The sequence below is a fragment of the Tursiops truncatus genome, chromosome 3 (genome assembly GCF_011762595.2).
Source record: "Tursiops truncatus isolate mTurTru1 chromosome 3, mTurTru1.mat.Y, whole genome shotgun sequence".
Lineage (NCBI taxonomy): Eukaryota > Metazoa > Chordata > Mammalia > Artiodactyla > Delphinidae > Tursiops > Tursiops truncatus.
In genome coordinates this window covers 62,650,674-62,663,165 of record NC_047036.1, presented here as the reverse complement: position 1 = coordinate 62,663,165, position 12,492 = coordinate 62,650,674, and the positions used below count along the sequence as shown (strand labels likewise).

At 37.1% G+C, this 12,492-nt stretch overlaps 1 protein-coding gene across 4 annotated transcripts in view; it reads left to right on the top strand.

The window, feature by feature from the left end:
- HOMER1 (homer scaffold protein 1) overlaps positions 1-12,492 on the top strand; it is a 131,474-nt gene that overhangs the window by 38,273 nt on the left and 80,709 nt on the right. For all 4 annotated transcript variants that reach the window (XM_019929779.3, XM_073802243.1, XM_073802244.1 and 1 more), the window contains 2 exons: positions 6,977-7,133; positions 11,586-11,717. In XM_019929779.3, coding sequence (XP_019785338.1) covers positions 6,977-7,133; positions 11,586-11,717 — 289 coding nt within the window. The remainder of the gene's footprint in view (positions 1-6,976; positions 7,134-11,585; positions 11,718-12,492) is intronic.

Here is a 12,492-nt window from a genome sequence, read left to right as displayed (position 1 = left end):
GAATTACGCTTTATATTATTAACTAGTACAGGACAGTTCTTTTGAGGACATTCCAGTGCTTGAGCTCCAGCTTGTCTGAAGACATGCTGTGCCAGCTCATAATGGCACTGAGACTAAATTCTTCAGGCATTGCATTTGAGGTTAAATGGTCATTTGTGTCCATCCACTCCTTGTCTTATCCTTGCCCATGTCATTTTGGCCTTAACACCTATTGTCCCGCTTCTCTTCCCACTTCAAACTCCAAAAACCAAGCTAAAGGTAGAATGTTTTTTGTCTTACTTCCTGTGTATTTACTTCTAATGAAGGAAGGAAGTGGACATACCTTCAGCACTTCCAGAGCCATAGTTGGACACATTTGGAATTTCTCCTCCTGTCTTACTTTCCCTTTATTCCTCTTTATGAATAATAAGAATGCTTTCAGATGATGTCCTGTTAAGTTAGTTGAGTTCCAAGCTATTAAAAATTGTCACTTATTCTATGGTTCTTTGACAGTCTTCAAAAGTGGCCCCTAAAGCATTCTTTTCTCAGCATTAACTGTGATGTAAGTGTAGCTTCCTACACTGTGCCACTTAAGAAAATCTTCTAGTACTAGAACAAGTTTTAAAAGTTAAATAGTACTTAAAGGTTTGTAAAGACAAGTACTAGTTTCCTATCTCATCTTGTCCTTCATCTAGCCCCGTCCCCCCAGGCAACTGCTTTTACAAATTCCCATTTTTATTTCTCTTGGTAGTTGTCTGCATGTCTCTAATATGCTGTTATACTGCTGTTTCTTGATTAAAAGACTTGAATATTAAATCCTTATAGCAGAAAGTCAATTGTTAATGAACTTTTATGATTTCCATGTTTCTTCCACCCGTCTCAATCAGTTAGCCTTATAAATTTTTCCATTGATTACCTCTACAGTATTAAATGGGGCCCTAAAAATCTAATTGTATGTGGATCTGTGTTACAAAGTTAATGAATGACCAGTGTGTGCTAGCTAGCCAGGAGAACTGGAAGACCACCAATCACATTTTATTGGGGAGCACGTTATTGCAGAATTTATTATATGTAAGCCTCTTTCCTCAATTATTATTTGTGTAATTTTTTAAATGACAACTGCTTGGAACAACTAGGAAACTTGTTTTATCACATAAAAAGCCTAGAGGCTGAGTCATCGATTCAATGACATAATCAAGGAAACAGATTCCTGGTTTTTCCATCTGCTCTTGTTCACAATGTTGGCTTTGTTCTCAGGTTAGCTGCCCTCAAGGTCCTAAGATGACTCTTCAGGTCCGAGTGTCACTGCAAACACAACGTTATTTAAGAGAACGTCCCTTCTTATGTGTGTGTTTTTTGTTTTTGTTTTTGTTTTTTTTGTGGTACACGGGCCTCTTACTGTTGTGGCCCCTCCCGTTGCGGAGCACAGGCTCCGGACGCGCAGGCTCAGCGGCCATGGCTCACGGGCCCAGCCGCTCCGCGGCATGTGGGATCTTCCCAGACTGGGTTACAAACCCGTGTCCCCTGCATTGGCAGGCGGACTCTCAACCACTGCCCCACCAGGGAAGCCCTTATGTGTGTATCTTTTTGTGAGTGTACCCAGGAGCTTCCAGCAAACCTTCCCTGATTATCTCATTAGCCAGAACTGCTTCAGAGGTCCATTGCTAAACGGACTTCTGGCAAGGAGAATGGGATTGCATTGATGATCTTAGTGAAGCTCACAGTCATGTGGAGGAGGATAGAGAACAACATCTGAGGTGTGTTAGGAAGGAGCCAGGAGGAATAGTTGGTGGATGGTCAACCGGCAGTGTCTGTAGCAATGTCAAACTCTTAGTGGAAGGTGTCATTTACCTTATACCTTTAACCTCTGCCAGGCTGCTTTCTTTTGGAAAATTAAGTGGAAAGTCTGGCAATTGTTTGAAACCATAACTTTCTTCATATCCGCTTTGCTATGTATGTAGTATCAATACTTTTACAGAGTTTTAGCCCACGGTTAAGACCTTCAGAGTTCTTCTTATACCAACTTCCTAGAATTATTTTACGAACCTTCTGGAAAACACTTCAGTAACCTCTTCTAACAGTAAGGTCATTTGAACTACTCATTGCCTTGACTTTTTTTTTTTTAATTTTTCTTTCTTTCTTTTGGTTGCATTGGGTCTTCGTTGCTGCATGCGGGCTTTCTCTAGTTGCAGTGAGTGGGGGCTACTCTTCATTGTGGCGCACAGGCTTCTCATTGCAGTGGCTTCTCTTGTTGAGGAACACAGGCTCTAGGCGGGCGGGCTTCAGTAGTTGTGGCACATGGGCTCAGTAGTTGTGGCTCACGGACTCTAGAGCACAGGCTCAGGTGTTGTGGCGCATGGGCTTAGTTGCTCCATGGCATGTGGGATCTTCCTGGAGCAGGGCTCGAACCCACGTTCCCTGTGTTGGCAGGCGGATTCTTAACCACTGCGCCACCAGGGAAGTTCTGTCTTGACTATTGATGTAAGAAGTTACAAAGTAGATGATTCTCTAGGATTGAAGTGTGTGTGTGTCTCTCTCTGTGTGTTCTGTGTTTAGTTTTGTTTTTCTAAGCTAGTTTAAAGCATTTCATGCAAAAATCTATTTGCTTTCAAAATTGATTTTTAGATTAATGTTTAATTTCTTAGGAGAATTACTTTGTGTCATTATATCTGTTTAAGAAATAATACTGTAGTCATGACTAATGCCTCAGTTTTGTATTATGCCATATATATATATATATATATATATTCTAGTAACAGTAATGTCAATAAAGATGGTAGAATATACAGATTGGCTTTCAGTGAGATGTGTTTACCTCAAAATTTATCTTTTGATTCTCATATTGTGGCTATAAATGTAAGTCCTATGAGATGTTACTGTGTTACGTGAAAAAGAATTCTAGGATCAGATCACTTTGCTGCATGCTGGGTTATTCAGGGTTAAATGGGTTTCTTTACTGCGGGACTTCTCAGAACCTTTAATATATTAACGTGCATTATAAATGTTTCAGAGTGGAACACGTAGGTGTTTGCAGAACTTATATAAGTATGGAACACTCAATTCTAGGACTTTTGTTCCATAGAACATACTTTGGAAAACGCTGGTATTTGACGCAGTTAGTTTTGTGTGAATTGTTATAAAGGAAGTAGTGCGTCTAACCTTTATTTATGAGTGCCATCCAGTTTATTTGAAAACGTATTAGCACTTGAACACTTGGGATAATCAGTGTCAGATGCTTCTCAGATCCTTTAAGAGATAAGTGCTTTAAGATTTCCGGTATAGCTTCTCTACTGCTGCTTCTACAGCTTTTCTCTAAAATGAAATTTTTCCATTTTAATGTTGAAATGTACCTTAAACAGACGAGATAAGCTCTCTTGATGATTCCCAAAACTTTTCACTCCAGCCTGGTTTTCTCTACTGAGCTCCAAACTAACATTTTAAGTTCCCTTCCTGACAGTTTTACATGCAAACCCTATAGGCATCAGAACTTGGTCAAAACTGAGCTCATCCTTTCCCTCACCATCCCCCCTGTTCCAGATTTTATTTTCTGTTTACCACACTGCCTAGTGGCACTGTCTTCTTTTCAGTCACCCAGACCAGAAGCCCAGGAGACTCAGATTCCTCCTTCATCTCCTACATCATGATTTCTTAACCTTGACACTGTTGACATTTTTGGCTGGATAGTTTTTTGTTGTAGGAGGCTGTCCTGTGCATTGTAGATGTTCAGCAACACCCTTCTTCCTACTAGAAGCCAGTAGCAATCTCCCTCCGTTGTGACCACCAAAAACGTCTCCAGACATTGTAAGATGTCCCCTGGGAGACAACTCACCCCTGTTTGATAAACCACTGCCCTACATCCAAACTGGTACCTTATCTTATTGATTCTACTTTCTAAATTTACCTTTAACCCCTCCTCATGTCTTTATTCCACTCCCTAACCTCCTATTCTTTTTATTTTTTTAATACTTGGGATCCTTTGTAAGGTTCTGACTAGTGTCCCTATGTCCAATGTTGTTTCCCTTCAACCCACCCTTTTCAGGGCTACTAAATTTATCTTTCTAAAATGCAAAGCTGTTCCTATTTACATCTCTCAGTAGTTTCCAGTGGGTACCCTCATGAACTGGCTTCTCTATCTCTAGCCTCATTCTTCAAAGGCACGCATACTCACTGAGGTTCTTGCTACACATGCCTAAGTACTATGCCCTTTAACCACTGTGCCATGGTTTCAGACTCTCCTTAGGCATCAGTTTCTCCACAGTAGCCTTTACCCACTTATTTTCAGAGACTCTATCATGGTGAAGGGCATATTATTTGTTTAACATAATCTGTCTTCCCTCACCAGACTGAACTTTTCAAGGGCAAAGACCATCTCTCTCTGTTTTTACCATGTAGTAGATATTCCATAAAAGGGTGAGTCATCTGCTTGTATGCCCTGACAGATGTAGTAACATCCTCGTTACTTCTAGGAATTCTCTTCCCTGGGTATCAGCTGTAAAATTATTTCCCTAGTCTTTATCATCCAGATGTTGATGGCTAGGCCTTTAACGACAGAGATCTTGAACTACTTTTTTTTTCTTTGAATGAACTATAACTTTCTTTAAGAAATCAGCTATTCAGAAAAGAATTGAAGAAAACAGCGTATTTAGTTGATGTCAGACGTCATTTGCTTGTAAAATAGCTAGTTTACCCTAAAGGTTTTTATTCAGAATGGAATTAAATTGTGTGGAATAATTGTGCAGATTAATTACACTGTGTGAATTAATATGGTGTGGAAAGTATTTATTGGACTCAAAACATCGCACTTCCATTGAATAAGGATTTGATGATTTGTCATATAAGGCTTGCAAAAGCAATATCATTGTCTTAACAATTTTACTTTTTTGGAAAATACATTTATTAGAACACATTCTTATAATTATCAGCCTACGCTATCTAGAAATTTATCCCCTGTCAAATGAAAAAAATATTACCAAGTCAATAGAGCCAAGAATGGCCCACTTCCCTTCCTTATGTGTCTTAAAAAATAGAATTTTGTGTGAATGAATTTCCCTGTGAATTGGAACTAGCTGCAGTCACTGAACTTTAATTAAAAGGTGAAAAAAAAGAAAAGCAGAGGTTGCAGGGCTTTTGGACGATAACCCAAATGTAGCACCAGCCTTACTGTGAAAGTCAAGGATTGAGGATGGGGAAAGAGAATGAATAGGGCCTACTCCTAATTTGGAAGAATTCTGCATCCTGGCATAGCGCCTTGCTAGATTATTAATAATTATTTGCTGAATGAACCCATGTATAATAGCAGTTAAGCCAGAAGTGATGACTTTCTGCTTCATTTTTTAGGGAGGGGCATAAAATGTATCGCTCACTTCCTTTCAAAAGTGATTCTTTAATAAGAACAGTTGTTATGGTGGTTTCCAGAAATGAAACTGGGAAGAGCCCAGTTACATACAGGGAAGGTACCTCCCTTTCCTAATAGCTCTCTAAGGGCTAAAGTAAATCATAGGAGACATATGTGACACCCAGCCCATTATTATTAATCTGAAGAAAAATTTTGCCAAAGACCAAAATTTGCCTTGCCTGTTTTCTAATTTCACTCTTTTCCATACTCTCTTTTCCCTTCTTTAAATTTAAAATTGGAAAGCATTTTTAATTCTTTAAAATTAAAAAATTTAAACTTACTTAATTTTAACATTATATATATAATACCAGTTAAAAGTCTCTTTAGGACCTTAAGCTGCTTTAGGAAAGAAAAGTGTTATTATGTAAATGAAAGAAACATTTGGACTCAAAATTTTTGGTAAATGCTCTTTACAAGAGAATTCTAACTGAGAACTTGGAAAATTTTGCCTTATAATGCTTCTATCACATACACATCATCTCATGCTTGTTTTTTCAGACTGTAAAAGAAATCTGTAATGATCATATTTTGAATATATATTTTTGATAAGTTTTGATTCTTGAAATTATATTTCTTAAAACCTCTATTTATCTTTAAGGCCTTACTTGATCTAAGTAAAAGATACTGTGATGATGGGCTACTTTGTTTTCCTTACATTTTTCAGTATTTTCCTTATATTTTTCAGTATGTATATTGAAAGTAAATTTTCCCAGTAAATTCTTTACCTGTTACCAGAATAATGTAGTTTTTAAATGGGTAAAAACTTTTAACTTAGTGAGAGTCACATATAAGATACTTGTATTTAAACAGCATATCATCAGTTCTAATTATTTGCAGTGGTTTTGTTCTATAAAGGCACCACAAACACTGAATTAATGAGTGTTGAACCATTGTCCGGAGGGAAACACAGTGTTAGATTCCTGTGAGCCTCTGGTCACATTTTCATCAGCCAATCAATAATAACCTTGTTTGATGTATGTTTCTATCTAAAGACACCCTATTTAATATATATTGTTGATTCATTACCATTGAACTCGTGGCCAAAAGCACTGTAACTCATGCCTGAACAAAACTTATGTAACATTTTTTCTCCATGAGGCACATCACAGTCTTCTTACATCTAGGAACAGACAGCACTCAGCACTGTGCTTGGGGGCCATTTGAAACAGTGAAAGCACCAACAAAAAGCACAAAAATGCAGACTTCATGGTGCTAAACAGATTGCAAAAAGAACACTTGTTTATAGTATGAGAGCTGAAACAAGAAGGCAGAGTGCTACCTTGATCAACCTCAGGTGGAAAGGTACATGTCAGGTAACTGGAAGAGACCAAGGAAGTACCTCAAGTATGGATTTTGGGGTTACAAATGCATTTTAGTGAGTAGGCAAAATCACAGATACAGAATCTTCAAATAATAAGGATTGACTGTAATTGTTTTAAAGAAGGTTATAATACTCAGTATTCAAATTTAAAAGAAAGTTTCTCTTATTTTCAAGGATGAGGGAATTTTTGGGTAAGTGGAATCATACAGTTTTCATCTTCTATTGTCCAATGGAATAAAAGTGGCTGCTTTCATCCTGTCATTTTGTTTTCTCCCCTACAGGGAACAACCCATCTTCAGCACTCGAGCTCATGTCTTCCAGATCGACCCAAACACAAAGAAGAACTGGGTACCCACCAGCAAGCACGCAGTTACTGTGTCTTATTTCTATGACAGCACAAGAAACGTGTATAGGATAATCAGTTTAGATGGCTCAAAGGTAAGTTACATTTACATTAAATAACCTTGCTGTTTTGCTTTATATAGTATACACTTCAGTTTTATTCAGAAGATTTTTATCTTCATTAAAATAAAATATTTTCTTTTGAGCTTTAAAAACTTACCTTTTAAAAAACAAAATTGATCATTTTTAGGGTAGCAACTTTTTCATCCCCTAAATTACTTGGATTAACCACCTTATATATATATTGAGTTACATGCCAAAATATTCTACAAATTTGAAGTCAGTTTATTTGATAAATATTCATTGCATATCTGTTGTGTCAGGCACTGTGTTAGGTGCTAGGAATATAGTTTTCAACAGAACGGACACAGTTTCTACTCTTGGAGCATGTAATCTAGTGAGGAACTAGACTTCTTTTCAGATATACTTCTATAGTCTAGTAGGCAGTTCAGAATCCCTAAATCATAGGAAGTCTTTCAATATTAAGTTCAGTATTCAATAATAAAGCTGACATCCATTATTCAGAAGAGAAGCGTATGGACAAGACCTGTTTTTATTTGTTAGGAGAGGCAGATAGTAAAATGTTTATGAGCATGGACTGCCTGGGTTTCTGTCTCAATTCTACCATCTATGAAGTTTTTGATTTGGGGCAAATTATGTGTTTACTTCTCTGAGTTTCATTGTTCTCACCTCAGTGGTAGTTGTAAGGATTGAGTTGGTATCTACAGAGCACTTGGTTACCTCAGTGCCTGATGGAGTATACCCTTCAATAGGGGGGAAGTTCCATTTTTTCCTCAATGAGTTTTGAATAATACATGTAGATAATTCCTAGGAAATTTTCACGGTTCAGTGTAGAGTTAAGACCACAAACTCTGAAGCTGGACCATCTGGTTTGAATTTTTACTTTAATACTTACTAGCCATGTGACCTAGAGCAAGATATTTAATGTCTTCATGTCTCAGTTTTCTCATATGTAAAAAAGAACTAATGTAAATAACTGCATCATTACACCATGGGATTATTGTGAAGATTAAATAAATTAATTTAGGCAAAAGCACTTAAAGTGTGTATAGTAATCACTATGCAAACACTTACTGCTATTGTTATTATTAATATTATTCAGCTTTTTTTTTTTTTAAGATGTTGGGGGTAGGAGTTTATTAATTTATTTATTTTTGCTGCGTTGGGTCTTCGTGCGAGGGCTTTCTCTAGTTGTGGCAAGCGGGGGCCACTCTTCATCGCAGTGCGCGGGCCTCTCACTATTGCGGCCTCTCTTGTTGCGGAGCACAGGCTCCAGATGCGCAGGCTCAGTAGTTGTGGCTCACGGGCCTAGTTGCTCCGCGGCATGTGGGAGCCTCCCAGACCAGGGCTCGAACCCGTGTCCCCTGCATTAGCAGGCAGATTCTCAACCACTGCGCCACCAGGGAAGCCCCCAGCTTTTAATTATGTATTGCCTAGTGGTTTGGGGGAATCAAAGATAATTTAATTTAATGCTGAACTTTCAGTCTGTTTTTTCTATGTGCTCATTCCTTATCTCCTTAACTGGATTATAGGACCCCAGGGGCTATGTGCACTTTGTCTTGTACATAAGTGACTAACATGTATTTATTTGAATAATTGATCCTCTTTTCATTTTTACTTAGGATTTATAGGACTTGGGAAATAGCAATAGTTAATTTATCTGAAGCTTTATTTAATGAAGAATAATTTTGCCACATTTTGTAACTGTTTAGTGAAATTAACAGATATTAATTATTATAATCTCAGACCCTAGAGTGTTAATTTATTTCTTTTCCCTGACTTGATCCTTCAATTCTCTGTAATTTGTATTTCTCTCTTGGCCCAAACCATGGATAAGATGTGGTTTTATTAGAGAGGGCAGTTAAATGATATATAAAAGTAAAGTAGGCCCAAGTCCATTGTGATTAAATAATCCTCATGTGTTTTTCTCCTGAAGCAATATGAACTATTGCTTCTGTCATTTCCATTTTTGAATATACTTTGTAGCTGTAATTATTAGGCTCTTATATAACTCTTGTGAAAAAGTTTTTTTGTTTCTTTTAATAAAATCTACTCTCTGTACTGGAGTTATATTTTCTATCACATTTTCCATTTTCTAGTTACTTTTCTGAACTGATGCTATTAACTATTGCAGTTTCCTGCAGGAGTAGTTTTTTGGTAAGCAGTAGTGGTTTATTTGATGCAGCTAAATGGGTGGGTTTCTTTTCCCCACCCTCACTTCTGTTTCTGCACAACATGATGAGTTGGGAAAACCTTAGGTGCCCCTGATTAGAAAACATCCATTTGTTCTTACTTAAGGCCTTTTCTGTGCATGTCAAGTTTGCTTGAAGGTTTTCTAATCCTGCTGCAGAGACGTCAGTATGGCCAAGGGCCAGGATCAGGGCACTATATGGTTGGTAATGACACAGCATTTCTACTTCTTTTCCTTGAAAAGACAAGAACTATGGGATTGAGAGACATATTTATTTTAAAGAACTAAAAATCTAAAAAAATGGATTTATAGTAGCATTCTATTTTAAGAATTCTAATAAATAATTTTAAGTGCAGAATCATCTATTATTTTAAAGTTTTATTCACTGATTAAAGAATCCCAAAACAAGTCATATGGAGGCAAGGAAAGGTTCGGAATGGGGATTAAAATGGAACTCTTAAACATAAAAGCAGAAAGAAGTTAGTCTGAAATAGCCAAACCAGAAGGTCAGTGACTGGCAACTCATGAGTCACACGTTTTCCATGCCTTATAAAGCCCGTGGTCGCCTCACTATGTGAGAGTTGTTAGGGTCACCTGTAAGATGCCCATCTCTCCTTGGAAACACTCAGATCCCAGCTCACATGTGCATGTACCCTCCTCAGGGAACACTCAAGGACCACCAAATCTAAAGTAGTTCTGGCCAGCCCTTGCCTTTCTGCCTCTCAGTCTTGATCCCATCCTGGTCTGTGGTCTTCACAGCACTTACCACTCTCTGAAATTTCATTGGTCAGCTACTTGTTTACTTGTTCAGTGACTGACTCTTCTTGCTCTAGAATGTAATCCACAGTTACGTTGCTTCTCACTGTTGTATCTCAAGTTCCTAGAGTTGTGCTTGGCATTTAGTAGGTATTTGCACACGCGAAAAGTTGCATATCCAAACGAGTCCTTACCATTCGTTAGTATATTCTTTCCCACTCAGTCTTTCATTTGATGACAACCCTGCATGTTAGAGCAGTTGTTAGCTACATTTTATAGGATCTAAAATGACATGCCAGGAAAAACAGCTTTTGAACCAAAGGGTAAGGCAGTATATTAGTGTATAAATTTTGTCGGAGGTGAAAATGCTTATAGAGAGTAAGGGCTCTCATGTAACAACAGATAATGTGTCTACTGTCAGATAACATGTCTACTGTCTGTGAGAGAAGGCAAGCCACCACTCTCTTACTGTCTACTTTAGTAGGACAAATGTCATACATTCATTATAACTTCATCAGTACCTGCATAGCTCATAAATATTTACGTTTTTACTGTTGTTCTTGTGGTGTACAGATTTTACTTTGTTCTGGAATGCTTGATTCTTATTCCACATTTAATAGTTCACCAAATAACTGCTTATGGATTTGATAATGTATCTGTTTATTATTATGGGATCACTTTGTAATCTCAATCTCAGTTACAGAGTCATTAGACTACTTAACTAAAACTGATTCTATACCTTAATAGTACTGGCAGAGGGGATGAACGAACTGAAATTAATGTGTTAAAGAGTAGTTGAAGTTTATTAAAGTGATCAGCAAAGTTAATATTTAATAAAGTACTAAAAGACTAGTTTTCTAAGAAACTATGTTATAAACAGAAGTGATAGTGATTCTCATTACCATGATTTTATACGACTTTATATGTAAAGAAGCAAAGTGTATATTTAAGGGTTTGTTTTTCTCTTGAGTAAAGGAAAACTTACTAAAGGATCGAAAGTTTTTTCTGTATCACAGTATATTTCAGGTAAGTTGGCTTTAAGAAAATTCTTGTTGATGGATTTTAGAAAATAGTGATCAAATAGAAAATTTGTTCTATTGCTGCCTTTATTTTTGAAAGATTCTTTGGAGAGGGGTCCTTACTTTTTTAAATAAACAACTATTAAAACCTACTTGCTTCTGGTGAATATCATCCAAAATTCATAGATATTGATCCTAAATGTTCAAAGAGAAGACACTGACCACATTAAAAACTCTTTAAAAGTTTTTGCATCACAGGAAAACTTATTTTGCTTGTAAAGTATTGAAATTTATAGTAGAGTGCCATTATACTTATAGTTTTCTTATTACCATATTGCCACAGTCACTTATAATGTTAAAAACTGTTTCTCTAACTCTCTTTATATATTTAACATTGTGGCTCAATAGGAGTCCTGAGTTTTTATGTATCTGAATAGTCCTGTGCTTAAATGCCTATTTGCGAATTTTTGGCTGGTTACTCATACTTGTTTTATTTTTCAGGCAATAATTAACAGCACCATCACCCCAAACATGACATTTACTAAAACATCTCAGAAGTTTGGCCAGTGGGCTGATAGCAGGGCAAACACTGTTTATGGACTGGGGTTTTCCTCTGAGCATCATCTTTCGAAAGTAAGTTAAATCATAAGATCTGAGTGGAAATCTACATCTTCAAATCAGACGTCTTAAATATATAATAGAAAATGGAGAGTATAAAATGTAGGAGAAATTTCTTTGGTATTTTCAGAACAACTGTAGTGACAGCAGAGCAAGAAGTGAGAGATCAGTGGATCCCACTGTCAGTTGGAAACATTGTATACATTAAAAACAGTCACCATTGATTGAGGAGGGTTTTTGTGGTTAACTAGGTATGATAGGAAATAAAATGTGGGAATTATCACTTCAGAATGGACTTTGCTCGGGAGTTAGCACCCTTGGTTGATGTTCTGTAAGATAGGTAGACACCAAACGCTTCTGAATTGTGAAAACTCAAGCTGATAGTGATATTTCAGACATAATAGCAGGCACATATAAGTTACTGTTTAGGAAAGTGGTGCTTTGTCTGGGTGAGAATTACTCTGAGGCCTCTGATGCAACACAGAGTAAGATCTAAGAGACACCGTGAGGAGTTCTCGGAACTGACCAAGTAAATTACTGTGGCTAGAATGGCTGATAAAATACAGAGCATCACCAGGCTAAATACTGGAAATAAAACAGTTTTCCTGCATATAAACAAAAGCCATGCAGTGTTCATACCAGCAGCATCCTGAATTCTTGTGGATGTCACAAAGAGTTTATAAGGAAAAGGAAACAATCTCAGGATAACAAGATGATCAAGGAGATGAGGATTACTCACTTTTACCCTTCACATTTGATGCTCACCAGACCCAAAGAGTTATGCTTAAAA